Genomic DNA, 19,543 nt, shown 5'->3' with positions numbered 1-19,543 from the left:
GCGCTGCGAGCTTGTACATCTGCGATTTTTTTTTTACATAAAACCTTCTCTTCTGGGGGTCCCTGGCACTACAAGTTTGAGAACTACTGATTTTAGAAGGCATTTGTAGAATCGGCCGCAGGTCTTAACCCATTAACTGCCAGAGGTATTTTCATATTTTTTTAGCCAGTGCCAGAGATTTTTCATTGAAAAAAAAAAAAGTACTCAGGAGCCGAGATACAGAATTTTTAAGTTTTAAGTTAACAAGGAAGTGGATAGGAGTCTAGATCTTCGAAAAATCATATCTCCTTGGTCTTTGGGTAATTTTTTTTTTTTTTAGTTCACGTAGATCTACGCGATTGGCACGTGGCGGCTTTAAATAGGTTCGCGTAGATCTACGTGATTGGCAGTGAATCAGTTAATGGGTTAAATATACGTTGACAACGATTGCACCTAAAACGGCACACGGCCTTCTCCCCTCCCCCTCCAGGCTCCATCGTGCCTAAGCTGGAAGCGGCCGTGGGCCCCAGAGCGTCCACCGTAGCGCTGCAGGGCGGACCGCAGGCCTTTGTCCAGCGCAAGTCTGCTCTCACCAGATCCTCCCGAATGAAGAGCGAGGGAACCCCAGACAGCGGAACGACCAGGGGACCCGGCAGGTACGAGTGCTTTTATTTTTTATTTATATTACTTTTATTTTAACCCATTAACACCGGGAAAGCATCTGTGTTATTTTAGATTGTAACCACTTTTAACCATTATTTTATACTTTGGTTATTTAAAAATAGCAAGCTCATAGCGCGTCACAAGCTTGTAGATCTGCTATTTTTGGAAAATGTGTGCATATGCGTGCTTTCTTTTTAATTTTTAACTCTAATCTTTGCTTCTGGGGGTCCCTTGAGATGGGGGGTCAGCGCAGCGGCCAAATACATATAATGTTGGGGGTCCTTTTTGTTTTGAGCACCACTGATGGTACGTAGCAACATACATTTTTCTGAAAAGACATTTGTAGAATCAGCCTCAGGTCTTAATGGGTTAAGAGAAGGAGATGGGTGGTCAGATTGTAATAAAAGTTAGGAGGTGTAAATATCCGACTCGTTTGACATGCGTATCTGACAGAATACCTTGGACCATAAAAACAACAGAAGGCCTCATTCGAAAGCAGCGGCCTTCTCCTGCATTGTATAAGACCAAATCCAACATAATTTATTTTGGAGAGCAAGTCCAAAATGTTCTAAGTTTTGTTAACCCATTAAGACCTGAGGCCGATTAAAAATATGTTTTCTAAATCCTAACGCTTTAAAAAATATATATATATTCAAAGATTTGCACAAATTTTCTCGATTTTACAAAAATAGCAGATCTACAAGCTCGTAGCGCGGCACTCGGTGCCGCGCTATGAGCTTGTATATCTGCTATTTTTGAATAGCCAAAGAAATCTTAAAATGACACAGATGCGTCCCCGGTCTTAATGGGTTAATTGCTTCGTCGTTTGACATCGGTACAGTTAGCAAAGTTTGTAAGTAAGAGCTGGACACAACTGTAATCCAATTTTGGAATGTGGGAATGATTTGATCCCGCTCCTCTCCCTCGATTGTGACCAGATATGTCCACAATCTGTTTTTGTAGACGTCTGTGTGTTTGCATCTAAATGAGCCGTTCTGTCCACCAGGCCACGCCTGCGGGGCAACCCTCACCGGGCAGCCAAGGATCGTTCAGCCTCTTCTTCCTCGGAGGACTCCCCCGCTCCTCACGCCTCCTCCTCCATCTCCCCTCCCTCCCTCATGTCCCTGACCTCCTTCAAGGACGTGGGCAGCGAGAGAGGAGGCGAGAAGGAGGTGTGGGTGTCTGTGTTCAGGTACCTGAACAGAGCTGATCTGCTGGCCTGCATGACCGTCTGCAAGGCCTGGTACAAATGGTACGTTGTCTTATGTTCCATCGCATCTCCATTTATACAAAAAACTAGACATCCTTCAAAGATATGTTCACATTGCATTTCTAAGTCATCTTCATCTTGATAGTCTGACTCCCTGTCCCTCTCCCCCTCTCTCTCTCTCTCTCTCTCCCTCTCTCCCTCTCTCTCTCTCTGTCTGCGTGAGTAGAGAGATTATGAAGATGAAAAGTTCAGTACTTGAAAATGGACGATTTAGAAACCGATCATTCAAGACCAGACATAGGTAAGCATATTATTATCCCACTTCCTAACAATGTTTTTTTGTGTCTGTCTGTCTGTCCATCCAGGAGCTTTGATAAGCGGCTGTGGAGTCGTGTGGATGTCAGCAGGTGCAGTCCTCTCACTAACCCCGCCCTGGCTGGGCTCATCAAACGTCAGCCCACCTCCATGGATCTGTCCTGGACTCCCCTGGCCAAGAAACAGCTCAACTGTCTGCTCACCAGACTGCCAGGTAGTGAACCAACACACACACACACACACACACACACACACACACACACACACACACACACACACACACACACACACACACACACACACACACACACACACACACACACACACACACACCCTGCAAGAGCCAAGATATACATTGTGCAATTTAGGCATTTAGCAGATCCAGAGTGACTTAAACATTGAATTGCCATGATTCCTAGTCAATAAACGACAGGGTATATTATAGAGGTGCTGCGATCAAGATTTTTGCGATCCGATTCCGATCAATACCAATCCAATACGGCACATAATAGTCTCTATACTGTCTATCTCATGTTGTACTTAACTCATTGAGTGGCATTCACGCGTTTCACGTGTTTTACCGCTATGGTGCAACATGCCAATCACGTGTTTCACGTGTTTTTGAAAAAATAAAATAAATATATATATTTTTTTTTGTTCAGAACCCAAGATATCATTATCTGAAGATTTGCAGCTCCATCCACTCCTTGTTTAACTTATAACTGAAAAAGGCTGTATCTCGCTTCCTAAGCACTTTTTATTTACTTAAATAAAAAAAATAAAAAGAATCGCACTGACCAGAAATAGCCAGAAATAATTCGGGCACTCAATGAGTTAAGTGCAGTACTTGAGTAAATGTACTTGGTTACTTTACACCACTGCGAGAGAGAGGCTCGCATCGCAAAAGCGAGTGTTGTTAATTCAGCCAAAATCTGTCACTTGCGTTTCAAATCGTAGTGTTTGATCGGCTGGTGATATAACTTAACAGTCACAAGGTATTTATAAACATATTTGTGTGGATGACTGTGATGGAGAATTCGAATGAAGTCTTGATCCGTACGCGCTGCGCACTTCTGTGTTGCTTGCACAGACTTTGTGTCAGCCCGTACAACATGTGGCGCGTGGCCACGACCGCGGTCCACGCTCCGCGTTTACTTTTTATTACTGATGTTATGTTAAAACTAAATGTTAAAAAAGGATTGATCAAGTGATATTACTCAAACGAAGAACATAACCTCTCCAGAATCATAGTCAACGTGCTGGTTCGAAGTGCTGGATAGAACTGCTGAAGTGGAGTACTGGAATGGAGTGTTTTGATCAGAGCGTTTGATCGGTCATTTTAGCTGCGATCCGATCGCAATTTTTTAGCTGATATTGCGCCGATATCCGATCTGTTAATCGGATCGGGGCATTTCTAGTATATTATCACGTAAATATTGTGCAAAGAAAGTAATTTGGATACCAGGTAAACATCAAACCTAGCATCTGTCTAAACAACATTCTATCTAAATAACATTCTTAGCCTTTGTGGACAAGCAAACAGTACGTATACGGTATGTCTGTTTAAATATGTGAACATGTAACCAACATACATCTGCATACCATAACTAGCATCTATTAAAAAATGTAATAAAATACAAGAAGTGATAGAAGAAGAGAGGAGTGCTAGGGGGTGAGGTGGAGTCTGAAGAGGTGAGTTTTCAGAATGTGCTGGGGAATAGCAAGTGAGTCTGCAGTTCTGACTGAAGGGAAGTTTATTGGGAGTCAGAGAGAAGAGTCTTGTGCAAGTGGACCGTTGATCAGTTTTAGAGCAGTGTTTCTCAAATTGGGGTCCAGGGACCCTCAGGAATCCTTGAGGGTGTTCCAAATGGACCCTTAAATGTCTGTAACTCGGAGAGTGTACAAATGGAACGGGTCCATTTGGTTCCATTTGTACACTTTTAGAGTTATGAGGGTGAAAGACACATTTCATGTTGCGTGTGATCAGTCTATTGCCAATGGTTTTTGTTTTGTCTATTTGATGGACTTCAAATAGACTTACTGGAGAATAGGTGACACAGAAGAGAGCGTTCTGGATCACTCGTTCTCAGAACCAATTCTTTGGAATTATTCCAGTCATCATGGTTAGTCCGAGACTTGTGAATCAGTAGTTGATACTCTGTCCCCTTCCTGCCCTTCCGGTTTCCTGCACTCCTCCTCCTTTTTTTTTTTTTTTTTTTTAAGATAGTTTTGGGGGCTTTTATGCCTTTATTTGGACAGGACAGTAGGCTGACAGGAAATGGGGAGAGAGACTGGGGGAGACATACAGCAAAGGTCGTCGGGAACGGGAGTCGAACCTCGCTGTCATGCTGGATTACTAGCTTATGTTGTATGCGCCTGGACCGTTAGGCCGTCAGTCCGTCAGTCTGCATTCCTCCTTTGAGCAAAGCGTCTCATTAGTAAGCAAGTTAGTAAGGGATTATAACACCTGTTCCAAGTTTTTAGAACCACTAATCTGAAAAACTGCTGATGGTTCATTGGTCGGCCTACTGTGTGTCAGAGCCAGCTTGTGGATATTAAAATGTTTGAACCACCGTTTGTCTCATCTGTACTTTTAGCAAAAGTCAAATTGGTCTAAACTTGTAGCTGTGTTCCAGACTGAAATAGGCTCACTTTGCAAACTACTAAACATAATTGTTGTGTCTCTGTGTGTGTCCAGGTTTGAGAGAGTTGAGTGTGGCCGGTCTGTCCTGGTTCTCCGTGTCAGCGCTGGTCTCTCCCACACTGCCCTGCCTCCGCCTGCTGGACCTGCGCTGGTGTGATGGAATCAAAGATACACAGATCAAAGACATCATCACACCACCAGGTTAGTAACACACACCAGAGCATGTGAGCGGAGCGGGTGGAAATGCCGCTCGGCGGTCCAGGGGGCTGGTTTCACGCTCGCTATTCGCTCATGTTGACCCCCCCCCCCCCCCCCGCGTGCTCCGCTCCCCGTCGCTCACGTTGATTTGCGCACCTCTCGCTCCATGCTCGGCTCAAACCGGGCCGCTCAAAAGTAAAAAAAAAAAAAAGAAAAGGGGAAAAAAAGTAGACATTTTTATGAAATCTTGATCAAGGACGTGCGCTGTGCACTGCTTGATGTCTGTGTGTCTGAGTCCGTGCGACCAGGCATGCTCAAACATTCGGTGCGCGGCCCCCGCCGGAGCGGCTTGGAGCGGCAGGCGGTCCTTGCTCCGAGTAGCGCTCCAACCTTTTTATAAACCAGCTCCACGCTCAAGTCAAAATCGCGTCGCTCCACTCCGCTCACATGCTCTGACACACACACTCACACTCTCTCACACACACAACTAAACAGATAAAGGGTCAGGGGAGCTCTATGGATTTGAACAACAGCCTGTCAATCATGTTGTTGAAGGCCATAGAGCTCCCCTGATTGGTTGAGGGATACTGGGAATAGCCATTTGAATGCAGAGCTGGCACAGTTTTGTGAAAGATTCTAACGATATCTTACTACAATGTTATCTACCCTAGTACACCAAAACAAAAAGTTATTTGTTTGCTTATATGTAAAGTTTTCTCAAATAGCAACTTTAATCAAATCTACGTTCTTCAAATTGGGATCTTAGGGTCTTACTGACACCAAATATCGGTCAAAAACTTCAATGATTGGTGTTCTGTGACACTCCCAAAATCAGGAACAACACCTGACCCAAAAATCTTGCCTCAGTCAGGCTATAATTTGGCGACATTGAAAAGCATTACCATTACCAGCATCACCAAGCAATACCAGTTAAACCTCTTATCAGATCTGCACCAAAATGCTGAATCTCTCTTCTCTCTGTCTCCTGTCCAGGCTCAGAGTCGTCCCGCAGCAGGCTGAGGAACATGTTGACGCTGCGTCTGTCCGGCCTGGACGTCAGCGAGGCCACCCTGAGGCTGGTGCAGCGTCACATGCCCCAGCTGGAGAGGCTGGACCTGGCCCACTGCAAGGAGGTGACGGACGCCTCCATAGCCCTGCTGGCGGCCACCGGCACGCACACACGCAACAACCTCACCGAGCTCACGCTGGCCGGTGGGTAACAGCCGCCCGCTGTCTGGGTCCTGACACACACGGAAAGATGATGATGATGATAAGAATAAGAATCATATCGTTGCTGTCAGGCAGAAACCTCTTATCTCCATATTTTAGCTTTTTGTGTTTTTTCATAAACTACAGCGTCACTCAAAAGTAGCAGATCCACGAGCTCGAATCGCGGCGCGTTTCCTGAAAAGTAACCGTTTTGGACATATGAGGTTTCCACCCGACAGAGACGATATGAATCATATGAATAATAATGAACAATAATAATGAAATGGCTAATGGAGGTCTACCCATTCATTAAGGACAATATCAGGCACCAGAACCAGGGATGTGTGCTCTCAATGAGTCTAACATGGAGTTTTATGTTGAATGAGCTTATCGTTGCTGTCGGGCAGAAACCAGCTAACTCCATTTTGATGCTTTTGCATTTTTTCCCCATAAATCAGTGCTATTGAACACCCTTTATGTCTATGTGTTCGTAAAAAAAAAAAAAGTATTAAAAAGCGTTAACTTTCTGCTAAACCAGCTAACTCCACCAAAGCCTCCAACCTCATCGTGAGCTTGGAGGTCCATTCAGCTGTTCTTATCAATGATGAACAAAACCTCCTAACTCCACTTTTTGTTTAGTTCTTGTCATTTCCTGAAAATGAACATTTTGGAGTTAGCTGGTTTCTGCCCGACAGCAGAGATATATAGGAGGGGGGGGGGTGTCTGATCAAATAGCTAAACATTGAATCAAGCAACTTAAATGACTCCAGAAGTGTTTTGGATTTAGATGTACAATGATCACTTGATTTTCTTTAATACATTTATTATTATAAATGATATAATAAATTACTAAAAATACATTAATTGATATGTAATGTTTCCAATCCCCTCCAGTGGTTGCATACAGTGCGAGTCTCAGATCAGTGCTAGCCTAAAACTAAACATGGTACCCTGTCCCTCCAGGCTGTAACCATCTGACGGACGGCTGTCTGTCCTACCTGAAACGCCTGTCCTCTCTGCTTCTCCTGGACCTGCGAGGCTGCAAGAACATCAGCAGGCGAGGCTGCGACGCCTTCATCTCAGACCTGTCGCACGTCGCCCTCTTCTGCATGACGGAGGAGAAACTCATCCAGAGGATGGAGTGACGGCGGTCACAGGCACCACTAACGTCCCTGTGTCCCACTTCACTCTGCTCCAATTTGGGAAAGAGAGCCACAGTGTGGAAGAGCCATAATCTTGGTTCATTTGAGACTTTTGGTGCAGGATGTCAGCTTGTATGTTTGTTCCTTAAAAACAAAACAGTGTATGAGACTGAGACAGATGGCAGAAAAGGTGAGAGAGACAGACAGTTGGAAAGCTGAGGGGGAGACAGTAGGAAAGCTGAGAGACAGACAATGTAGGAGAGACAGGAAAGCTGAGAGACAGACAATGTAGGAGAGACAGACAGTAGGAAAGCTGAGATAGAGATGGTGTTCGGAGAGACAGACATTATTACATCTTAACCCTTTAAGACCTGAAGCCGATTCTACAATGTCTTCTAAATCCCAAGAGTATTCTGAAAAAACGTATTAGGGTTAGGGAGATTCCATCTCGACCCCATCTCAAAATATTTTGTTCCAGGGACCCCCAGAAGCAAAGATTTGAGTTAAAATGTTTGCTTTAAAACAGTATATATTCAAAGATTTGCACACGTTTTCACGATTTTTCAAAAATAGCAGATCTACAAGCTCGTAGCGCGGCTCTCGGTGCCGCGCTATGAGCTATGTGAAAAGGCCTTAAGAGAGACAGACCGTAGGAAAGCTGAGAGAGAGACATTGTAGGAGAGACACAAGGGAGAAGATTCTGAATTAAACTGACGGGCAGCTTTTAAAACTTAAGTCTCAATCCATTTGACTGTTACATTCACACAGGTCGACTGCACAGACTTCAGTCTCCTTACATTTTAAGAATCAAGTCGACCGAGAGAGCAGAAATAACCACCAGCCTACCAACAAACGGACCATTATCTGCTAGGTATACATGTTCATGGATACATGCGTCAGTCTCTTCTGTTTTGCACAAAAATTAATATGAATGAATTTGTTTTTCTTTGTTGAAAGTTCAGGTATTTTGTCTTCACTCCCTATAAAGATATAATGTCCACAGGAATTGGATGTCTATAAAAATGTTTACCACTTTCATCTTTGGTACAGAGTCAGGTCAGGTCTGTGATTAAACTTGGACAGTGTGGAATTGAACAGAAGACCATTTCTGTTGCCCTGATCTGGAACATAGTTACAGACACAGTAAAGTTCTTGTCAGTAGTGTCACAGTTTGTGACTTTGCCATTTTGTTCATTTGTTCATTGTTTATTTTTCAAAGAAAATAAATTAATTGTAAATGTGGTTGATTGTGTCCATTGTCCAAATTGGCTTTTTAATTGAATTAGGAAATCAACACCATTTAGACGATTAGCTAATAAAACATATCGCAGAGTAAAGGGGTAATTATTGACACCAGAGTGAGTTCATCTTATTCAGTCTACATTTTGTATAAATCCATGTGTGTGAGCTGTCAACAGGTGTTGACTGATTGATTGGCAGACAGCTGTCAATCAGTGTCTTTCAATCAGTCTTAACGCCTGAGAGTTTATGGCTGGCCAGTGAGAATCTTACTCTCTCTCCTCTTTGGATACCTAAATAAAATGATGTAGAGTGTACAAGACAGCAGAAAGAATCTGTGATATGTTTTCTTTTATTTTCCAGAAGTGATTATTTTACAATGGTCTCAATCATTCAGAAATATTGTTTGTTCATGAGCTGCTCCAGCCGGCTCCATCCACTGCAATGTATTTCACTGGTGCGAGTTTTGCCACCCATGAGATATCTAGAGAACGGACGGAATTTATTTCCTTTCCTTTCAAAAGCTTCCTTGGACATGGTGAATAACAATATAACGCAGTCAAAGACGCGTTTCCCTTCACTCACTTGAATCACAAGTTACCGAACTTGAGAGTGGCAATGCCCAGGCAGGCTGGCATTTCCTAGCCTGGTAAACCCCTTCCTCTGGAGGGGATGGTTTACCACGCTAGGCATTTCCCACCCCGGCGTAGAACGCAAACAGAAACTGCGTGGTGTGTCAGGTGTATGCGTAGTAGAGGAATATAGGCTACTTGTGTTTCTAGCGGGGACTTCAAATTAGGTAAGGTTAAGTAATATCTATGCCTACAAAGTTTATACATATCCATACCTACAACAGATAATACTTTAGTATTGGGCCTATCTGTTCTAGGTATGTCTAAACATGTCCAAATAAGAAAACTTGTAATCAAGATTGATTTCAAGGACTCCCTATCGGGACATTAGCCCTGGTCTAGCCCCATTAAGAACCTCTCACTCCGCTATACAGCTCCGAGATGAGGTCCTATACCGAGGTCTCCCAGAATCGGTTGTTTACCCTTTTTGCCACATCGTATCGAAAAACGAATGGTAGATTCCAAAGCGTACAGATGTTTAAGGTTCGGTTGGGCACAACATATTTTAGGTCGGGGACGAAATAACCCGTTTAAATTGCTTATTTAGTCAGCCTGTGGCCATGTTTCCCATTCAACACGGAAAACCCTCCTACGTCCGGTGCTAGTACTGCTCCCGGTTCGGCTACAATGGGAAAACATGTAGACGAGTGAAGTGAGAGGTTCTTAATGGGGCTAGCCCTGGTCCAGAGCGTTTAGTGACTAACAATGCTCTCTGGACCAGGGCTATCCGGACATGACGGAGGTCTAATAGCCGACTATGGCTCACTGGGTATGACATAGTAAAATATTTCTCCAGTGAATAAGAGGAAGCCCACTGGACCGGTGTTTCCACATGTCAGAAGAACAGGTGGTAGTCTCAGACTGAGTTTGCTGCTGATACCAGCCGCTCTACGTTAGTTAGTTACTTAGTCTATTTATGTATTTATTTAATTTCTGCTTTTCTAATCTAGACAAATGGCAAAAAAGGCATCTCCAAACTTGTTTAGGATTTTCTTCTCCATGGTGACGATTATTACCTTTTTTGCCGTGAATCCAGTCCGCGGTAAGTTGTGTGTGTGTGTGTGTGTGTGTGTGTGTGTGTGTGTGTGTGTGTGTGTGTGTGTGTGTAAACATACCCTTATTTCAGGATGTCTTCTATCAATTGACATTGAAAAATGTCTTTGGAACAAGTTGAGAACACTGGTGTCGGAGCAGATAGGTGAAAAGTCTGTTATAAGTCTGTTATAAGGAGATAGGTGAAAAGTCTGTTATAAGTCTGTTATAAGGAGATAGGTGAAAAGTCTGTTATAAGTCTGTTATAAGGGCAGGAACTGTACTGACGCTGTACTGTATGTAGCTCAGTGATTGGCATCCCCGTGAGGTGCCATAGTTTGGGTGCATTACTTTGGTTGGACCCAAATGCATGGCTCAGAGGCACTCGGACAGCCAGCCGGCATGACTCAGCCAGCCAGCAGCCAGCCAGCATGACTCAGAGAGGGGGGTTTGGGTGTAGGCAGTGGCAAGCATGCGTAGAGGCGAGGAACTATCATGGGGATGTATGGAATGTCACTCCATTGACTTCAATATATTTGTGGTCATCAGGGACCAAATGTATACTTTTCCCTGGATTTTTACATGGGATCATCTAAATCTGTATTTTAGATGTCCTATGGATGCCAAAAATACATAAGTAGAAAATAAAATAAAATAAGGGGGATGCGTATGGACCCGTTTGAGTACTAAACCGTTTTCTGTAATGGTGGCCTCTAATTTTTATATTTAGCAGTACCACTAATTACATTAGAATATATATATTCTCAGAGATAATTACACTTTATGTGTTAGTTTTGCTTGCTTTGTTGTAGAGTTATTGAAGAAATGGTTCCAAATTGGCAGCCATTTTGTTATGCAAATTAGAAGGTTAAAAACTAAAGATTTAGCTTGGGTACCAAGTTTTTCAGATTCAGCACCCTTGAATTATGTAAAATGGCCTGGTACCCCACTTTTACCGCAAAATGCCTCTAACGTCCTTATAGAAGGCCTTTTTTCTGATCTTGGACACAACTTTAAAGGGCCAACAAAAATATATACAAAATATATATATTTTTTCAATTATCCAATCACTTCTGTTTGGTGATGTTTAAAAATGGATCTATATCACCTGGGGTTTTTATCCTGATGAAGGTCCCTATGTGACTGAAACGCTGATTATGAAACGCTGATTAATAAAGCAGAGTGTGTGTGGGGATTAAGTCTTTTTGTGTGAATGTTTTTATATGTAATATAAGATTTACAATCTCACAGGAATTATCAAAAAGCTGAGGGATAATAGGCATAATAATATAAATAACAACATTACATACATATCCTTTGTGTCCAGGTATCAAGGTGATTGGAGGAAAACAAACAGCAGTACAAGGACAGGGTGTCTCCCTTCCCTGCACACTGATTGAGAAACCTGCAACTGATGAAATCTCTCAGATTTTCTGGAAGAAGAAAACCAGACAAAACCATAATGACCCGGACTTCTTCACCATTTCACCTGAGTATGGGCCGGAGCTTGTTGGTCATCATGACATTAGATTCAAGTTCACTGGGAGCTTACAAGAAAACAATGGATCTATCTATTTCTCTAATGTCACACTGTTAGATGAAGGAGTCTACACCTGCATCTTCACTCTCTTCCCAAGTGGATCCTACAGGACAGAGATACCTTTGACAGTTATTGGTATATAGCTTTGTTTTTTCTTTTTAATAAGAAATTGTTAAATTGGAACACATTGAAGTTCTCCATTGTAGGAAGATAACTCATGCTTCCTATGTTAGAGTTTAGTTTGCAACATTTGGTTAAAATTGTGGGTTGCTGACAAGACAGCCATGTTATAAAAACAATAATACACATTACACTCATGACTGTGATATGGTATTATATCATGGCAACGGGTGTTTAAAGGCACAACACCCATTAGCCGATGATATAATCATGATATACCACAGCCCCTTGTGTATTGCTGCTTAAATCATACTGTAATAGTTTGTATTGTACTGTATATTTGCAATAACTGATTTGTTCAAGATGCAAACATCTTTGATTGCGTACAAGATTCTAACTATAATGTTGGTCACAACACATACAGGTACAAGCAGCTAAATGCAACTACAGTATGTGCAGTCAGCATACGTATTCATTATGCAGTATATACTGTAGATGCAGTATAAGGAATGCTCCACACTACTAAGCTACTATAATATATCCCCTATAAAGATAGCTTTGGGGTTTAATAAGGAATCTGAATATACCAATTAGGCCAAAACAGTTTTTTTCCCCTTCCTCAATTTGCCAAGACACTGGAAATTCAAATGATTTGCTGACAGTCATGTGCATCCTCATGACTTGTCATTTATAAGATTAACGTCGCCCTGGGCAAAAGTGTACCTCGTCATTTGGTTTAAAAAAAAGAAGAGAAATTAAATAAAAATCACGTTTCATCATGTAACAAACAGTGACATTGTTACAGCCCAGCCTATAGGGGTCACTGGTTGTAACATAAAAAAAAGGACTCCCTCCTTTCCAGTCCGCAAACAGCCAGTTGACACACATTTAAAATTCCAAAAGTCAAGGATTTCTTTTATATTTAAGAAAAAAGAAATCAGGTGTCCAGGTGAACCATGGCTCCTAAATACAAAACGTAAATATTACTCTTACCTAGCATAAAGTAAAAAATAATTACAATGAAAAATAAGTATATATATATATATCTCTGCTGTCCGGCAGCAACCAGCTAATGCCTAATCTGAGTTCCCAGAAGTTTTCGCCAGCTCGGCGAGGAACTTCTGGGCCAGAGCCCTGGTATTTGTGGGCGGGATGTAACTTACGCTCAGAATCTGAGCGGACACGCCTCTTACCGGTCTGAGAGCTGTGCAACTCGTCTAAAAAGTCCGACGAGAGGCAAACAGCGGTACACAACAATGGCGGCCGCAATTTCTCAAGGGGAAATTGCTTCCCGTCGATCCTATTTAGATGCAACACCCAGTGCATGTGGATCCCGCCCCCTTTTCTTCATTGGCTGTTGATTTGAATCACAACGCAGTGGCCGCGGCCCTGCTGTCCAAGCTCCGACGCAATGCCTCCCAGACTAGCTAACGCCAAAATGTCAATTTTTCAGGAAATGACAACAAAAAAAAAGAAAAGTGGAGTTGGGAGGTTTGAGGCCAAGCTCACAATGAGGTTTGAGGTCAAAAGGAGGGGGAGCCTGGAGTCAGCTAAACCAGCTAACTCCACCCCCCTTTGGTGAACTTTGCTGGTTTAGCAGAAAGTTTGAGGTTCCAATGGAGTTAGATGGTTTTGTCAGAAGCGCTTTTTAATACTTTTCATTGGTTTAATATTTTTTTAATCAACACACAGACGTAAAGGGTGTTCAATGGCCCTGATTTATGGAAAAAAATGCAAAAGCTGAAAAATGGAGTTAGCTTGTTCCTGCCGGACAGCAACATAATCCTACTATAACTAACAAAAACAGAGAGCAAACGGTTAAAAAAAGGGATGTCCTAATATAACTAACAAAAACAGAGAACAAACGGTTAAAAAAAGGGAAGTCACCCACCCCTACACTGACACTCCCATGGCATTACATTGTCAAGAACCTTAAAGGAGTAGTTCACCAAAAAAAAATTTGTCTCCGCCAGGCCGAAAGGCATTGCGAGAGAGTATGTTTTACCCTCCGTCCGTCCGTCCGTCCGTCCGTCCGTCCGTCCGTCCGTCCGTCCGTGTGTCCGTCCGTCCGTGTGTCCTGTCCGTGTGTTACCAGCTAATCTCTGGCACCGTTGGCCCGGTCGCCTCGAAACTGTGCACACACACTCCCTGGATGCCAATTCAGAACCTCTGCCTCAAATTTTTCACATGGCCCTGTTATAGTGCCACCTGGAGGCCGATTTGTGCAAAACCCATTTTTTTACATTACTCCTACAGATTTTATCCAAACGTCATGCAAATCGTACACACAGTATCTCTATAGTCATGTGATCAACACGGATCTGTCCGATTTCCCATATTCCTTCCACATTGGCTAAGGTTTGCTTCCAAAATTTTCGGGATTGGTCCGTTTTGAACAAAATGCCTGAAATCATGAACGCAGCTTACGATTTCCGTGAAATTTCACAAACACATTCCCACTAGGCCAAGGAAGAAATGCCACCCTTTTTCACATTGGCCTGTTATAGCGCCACCAGCAGGTCTAATTTACCAAAACACATTTTTGGAACAAAATGCCTCAAATCATGAATGCAGTGGCACCCTTTTCACATTGGCCTATTATAGCACCACCAAGAGGCCAGAATAACGTACCTGACCTTGCGGAGACCTGTGCGCCGAGGAGCACTTTTTCTAGTTTTCTATCAATTACACACCCAATGAAGCCTTGAATTCATGTAGATTTTTTTTTTTCATGGACTTTTTGTCACATTCCTAAATCAATAATTTGATGGCATAGGCCTACGGAGTCTCCGGTAGTCTGAGTCTCCTACTGAGTCTCCTACTGACTGATGACCCGGTCATCAAATTATTGGCTCAGGAATGTGTAATTGATAGAAAATAAGATCTTTTTTGGGTGAACTACTCCTTTAACCCATGGTCATTCTAACAGAACAGAAAACAGAGTGCTGGAGTTTAGAGGCTGGTCAGGAGGAGAGACATCTGATCAACTGGAAACAGTCTATTCCCACAGGAGCCAATCCCACACTCCCACACAATCCCATCAGTTACTCATTACCACTCAATCACACATACCAATGGGGGGAGGACAGGTAGAGACAAAACAGCACACCCCACAATAATAGCAAATACAGTTATGACCCTATTAGGGTCGTAACAGGTTTGTTGTATTTTTAGCGCCCCCGATGGGACTAAGTGAAATCGCTTTTGGCTCTGCTTTTGCTATTTTCTTTGTAAAAATGGGCCCCTTCCGCAAGTTTGGAAGGCAATCATAGCCAAATGAAATGGAATAACAACAGCAGAATGCTACATGTTCAACACACATGACTCCAGAGATAATGTGTACCGATGTTTATGAATACAAAATCTGTAGCAAAAAAAGTTGTAGCAAAAAAGGGGTTTTGAAGAAAATGCTAATTGTTTGTGCAACTCTCTTAGTCCCTCCAGTTACCAGCCTGCAAGGTGAAGTTCCTGTTCCTGTTGTGGGTGAGGATCAGGTCACATTTGCAAGCTGCATGGCTGCTGGTGCCAAACCTCCTGCAGAGGTGACCTGGGACACTGGGTCTTCTCATGGATCACTGAGGGTAGTGACCAACTCCACTCAACATGCCAACGGCACCACCACCACAGTTAGCCATCTGGTCGGCATACCGACCAGAGATATCAACCACCTCCTGGTCCAGTGTGTGGTCAAGCAACAAGCCCTGGCAACAGCAGACACCCTGCCCTTCATCATTCAGGTCCACCGTGGGTATACCTTTACTCCTTTTACAGCAATAATTCACCCAAGAAATTACTTTATTTCCATCGCTTACCTACCCGGTGTTGTCTTTGACTCACGCAGAGTTTTAGATTGTAAAACATTCCTTAATGGTGAATCCAGAATCCAAAAATTAAGAAAAACTGTATGAATGAAATTAATCAGAGACTCCACGCCCAACAACATCAACACGATAAATCTGTCCATAAAGTCCAAAACACCGCTCATCATTATCAATCATTTAGATTCTGTTCTACCGAAGTGGTATGGGCCTGCCCGTAAGGTTCAACCGGAGTTTATTCACTTTTGTACATGAGCCGCTTTAGCTTCCGGGTGTTTTAAAGTTCATATCTAAGTTCTTCTTCTTTGGTGATATTTCAGGAATGTTTCTCAGCGGACTTCGGTAGAACATAATGTAAATGATAATATGAGCTGATTCTCTGATTAATTCCATTCATCAAGTTTTTACTTCATATTTGGATTCTGGATTTACTGTTAAGGAAGGTTTTACAAACTAAAACTCTGCGCGAGTCAAAGACAACACTGGGTAGGTAAACGATTTAAATAAAGTTATTTCATGGGTGAACTACTCCTTTAAGATAACTCTCTAACCTGGTGTTAAATGATGACAATGCAAAGCAATCCTTCAAGCAGGAATCACAGGCTTCAGGGTGGTCATTCAAAAGAAGCTTTAATCTTAAAGTCAATTGCAGCATTATATGCCATTATCTCCAGTTCAGAAGGTGGTTGTTTATTGTCATCCTTCTTAACTACTGCCTACACTGCTACTGTATGTCCATTTCATCTTCTTTCTTGCAGATGCACCTCTGTCAGTGAACATCCATCAAACATCCAAAGATGTGTTTGAATGTGTGTCTGACTCTAAACCAAAAGCTACATACAACTGGAGCAGGTAGTTTCAACGAATCGTTAACCTCATAGCATAATTGCGTAACTCATATTTTCAAGGTTTTCAGGAGAGACAAAAAATATATAATTCTAAGTCATGTTTATCTGCCTATCTCTACTCTCCTAACACTGCTGATTCATACTTCCTTATTGCCTATGTCCTCAGCCTATCAGAATACTTGTTACATTCAAAATAATTTCTGCTAAAAGTCATTTTGGAATGTAACAAGCCTTCTGAAGGGCTGAGGACATAGGCAATAAGGCGCAATGATGCAGCAGTGTTAGGAGAGTAGTCCAAAAGACTATATTTGAACCCTGGAAATATATTTTCACAATCTTGTATGGCCAGTAAGTGTAACTGCAAAACACTTATTTGTTGTCCATTTTCTCAAACATTCTAATTCAAAACGTTGCATTGCTGTGTGTCTATTCTAGAATGAACCAGTCATGGCCCAGGTCTGGGATCAGTGCAGAGGGAGGCAGCCTGCAGTTCATCAGCCTCACCTCTGACCTGGGAGGTCTCTACGTCTGTGAGGCTTCTAACCCTTATGGACGACAACATGCCTCTCTCTATGTGTACCATGCCACAGGTGAGAAATATGCGTGATATCAACATGACAAAGTTCACTAGACAACCCATACCAAATGGAATATTAAAGGAGTTTGAGTCGTTTTCCTCTGTTTTCTGTTCTTTAGGAGGCAGCACTACTGCATGTTGGACTTTGTTAAGTTTTTGCATCATTGCTGTTGCTGTTGGTCTTGCCTTGTGGTTCTACAACCGTAACCACAGTGCTTCACCCTGGTAACTATCAGTAGATTTTTTTTTTTCTTTTTTTTTTTAGCTATTCAGACAAATGCTAATAAGATATCCATGAAGTATTCTTCTTATAAGCTGTTGATTCCTAAACCAGGAGTGAAGAAGCAATGATTCAATGGCCATGCTGTCAGCCCAAAAGACCTTCTAGTGATCTACATGATGAGAACCACTAACCAGAAGAAGAAGAAGAACGAGAGACACAATCATGTAAACCATTTTCTTCTTTTGCATGTAGCTTGATTATTTCACCCATTGAGTTGTGAGGAATTAGTTTGTTTTTGACAGTAATTGACAGTTTGTTCAAAAGAAAAGATGCTGGCCCGGACGGTCGTCTGGGCACGTAGGCTTAATCCGGCCTAACAGCGTGTCACGGTTTCGAGTCCCGATCCGGCGACCTTTTGCTGTGTGTCACCCCGTCTCTCCATTTCCTGTCAGTCTATTGTTTTAAAAGAAAAGAAAAGATGCTTTGTAGACACGGTTTCATTTTCATAATGGCTGCGCTCATAAAAACCTTTTGAATCATTGGTTGATTTCTCTTAGAAACCTCTGGAATTTCCAAAGAGACGTAAGCGACGGACCATGTTGAGACCACACATACCGTGTATGCACAAATGGCTTATTCCCTTACATCAACACAAGGGCCTAAAAACCTTCCTTTTTAACAAGGCATTTGCATAGATAGAGATGTAGTTGTTTTATCTTTTTAAACTTCTACTGTGCCTGCTGACTTCATTTGAAGTTATTTATTTCACTGTTTTATTATTATTGTTGTTTTCTCTTTCTTTTTATGTTTTTAATCCTGTAGCACACATTATTATTATTATTATTATTATTATTATTATTATTATTATTATTATTATTATTATTATTATTATTATTATTATCCTGCCACAGTTGTGGGCAGAAGCAGATGAATATGAATGAAATGAAAGCAGACGTTGGTATCCCCACCCCAGGGTTACATGTCGGCTTTGCGACATGTCGCCTTTCCGACGGTTACTAACCCTATACCTAACCCTAACCGCATGCGGAAGCCACTAGTCGGAGTAGTGAGATGTCGGAATAGAAGGAGCACCCCCCACCCCAGCACTGTATTATTGTAATGTATCTCTTTGTTTCATCAACTTTCATGACAAGATCCTTGTTGTTTTAAGCAATTTAATTGAAAGAGTTTTAAATATGTTTATTTATTGACACTGAAGTTAAATGTTTGTTAGTCACCTGTCTCTCCTCTGCAGTGCTGGCAATCCTGTTGATCGGAATGGGCCAAGCACTGTAGAGGAGGAGGGGTGTTTGTTAATGTTATTTTGTATTTTTTATTGTATGTGTTTGGTGCCTTAAATATTTATTGAATTGTATTTATTGAAAAGAAGTTTGGAAAGCAGTGTAATTGTAGATCAACACATGGGCCTTGGTTTGCCTGTATGAGTTCATTGATGCAATTTACTATCATTGTGCCTGGTTTGTCCCACCTCCTGGGTGAGGAGAGGTTCCGTTCGGCTTGGGCCTTGCATGTGACAACACCATGGAAGAGCTGCTAGGGTCTTTAGATAGAAGGGAATAGCATGCGTTTCAGTTTCTTTAAGTTATGTTTTGTTGTTTTCCCGAGGTTAGCCAAGAGTTTATTTCCTATTTTTGGCCAGTCTTGTTTATTTTTTGTGCATAAATGGAGATTCCTGATGTCATCAGTATACGCCGTATCCAAAACCTTTAGTACGTTTTTCTCTATCAGAAAGAAATAACACTCCTCAGAGAGATTGTAGTGAAAGGACAGAGGATGGAATTAAGTTGTCCAACATGTTAAATATTTATATGTCTCCAAAACTGTTGTGTACAAACAACAAAATGGTAAGCATTGTATGCTGGATGTTTGTACTCTATGACATTGTCTCATCTTTCATACTGTGTCAGAACTTAGTCTCAGCTGTTATACAGCTATGCAACCACTCCACAAACTGTATAAACAAACAGGGGAAAAAAACTATCACTACCTACCACTGCAATATTAATTAACAACTATGGTAAAACTATAAAAACACAAACTTAACATCAGAAACTTTAAAGTTATAGAATGTTAAAGGTATTTTTTTTAAAGCTCCTGCAATACTGGCACATGGTTAACAAGAGCCACCACTAG

At 42.1% G+C, this 19,543-nt stretch overlaps 2 protein-coding genes across 5 annotated transcripts in view; both read left to right on the top strand.

Annotated features, from left to right (window-relative positions):
- The window catches only part of kdm2aa (lysine (K)-specific demethylase 2Aa), a 38,688-nt gene extending 30,086 nt beyond the window's left edge, over positions 1-8,602 (top strand). For 2 of the 4 annotated variants that reach the window (XR_013934724.1, XR_013934726.1), the window contains exons 21-27: positions 470-635; positions 1,649-1,894; positions 2,218-2,381; positions 4,866-5,012; positions 6,003-6,221; positions 7,182-7,589; positions 7,624-8,602. Coding sequence is in view for 1 of the 4 variants with exons in the window: in XM_080453258.1 (XP_080309384.1) it covers positions 470-635; positions 1,649-1,894; positions 2,218-2,381; positions 4,866-5,012; positions 6,003-6,221; positions 7,182-7,363 (1,124 nt within the window). In the remaining 3 variants the exon portion in view is untranslated. Of the gene's footprint in view, positions 1-469; positions 636-1,648; positions 1,895-2,217; positions 2,382-4,865; positions 5,013-6,002; positions 6,222-7,181 lie in introns of all 4 variants that reach the window. The other 2 variants (XR_013934725.1, XM_080453258.1) reach the window with 2 other exon arrangements.
- Positions 8,603-11,807: 3,205 nt separating this feature from the next.
- On the top strand, positions 11,808-17,601 carry LOC308103580 (nectin-4-like). Its single transcript, XM_080453633.1, has 6 exons — positions 11,808-11,938; positions 15,359-15,667; positions 16,500-16,593; positions 17,025-17,179; positions 17,286-17,391; positions 17,501-17,601. The coding sequence occupies exons 2-6, from the start codon at positions 15,436-15,438 to the stop codon at positions 17,577-17,579; spliced, it is 666 nt and encodes a 221-aa protein (XP_080309759.1). The 5' UTR covers positions 11,808-11,938; positions 15,359-15,435; the 3' UTR covers positions 17,580-17,601.
- Positions 17,602-19,543: the final 1,942 nt, after the last annotated feature.

This window comes from Gymnoscopelus braueri (genome assembly GCF_963280865.1).
Source record: "Gymnoscopelus braueri genome assembly, chromosome: 2".
NCBI lineage: Eukaryota > Metazoa > Chordata > Actinopteri > Myctophiformes > Myctophidae > Gymnoscopelus > Gymnoscopelus braueri.
This window is presented reverse-complemented; position numbering and strand designations above follow the sequence as displayed.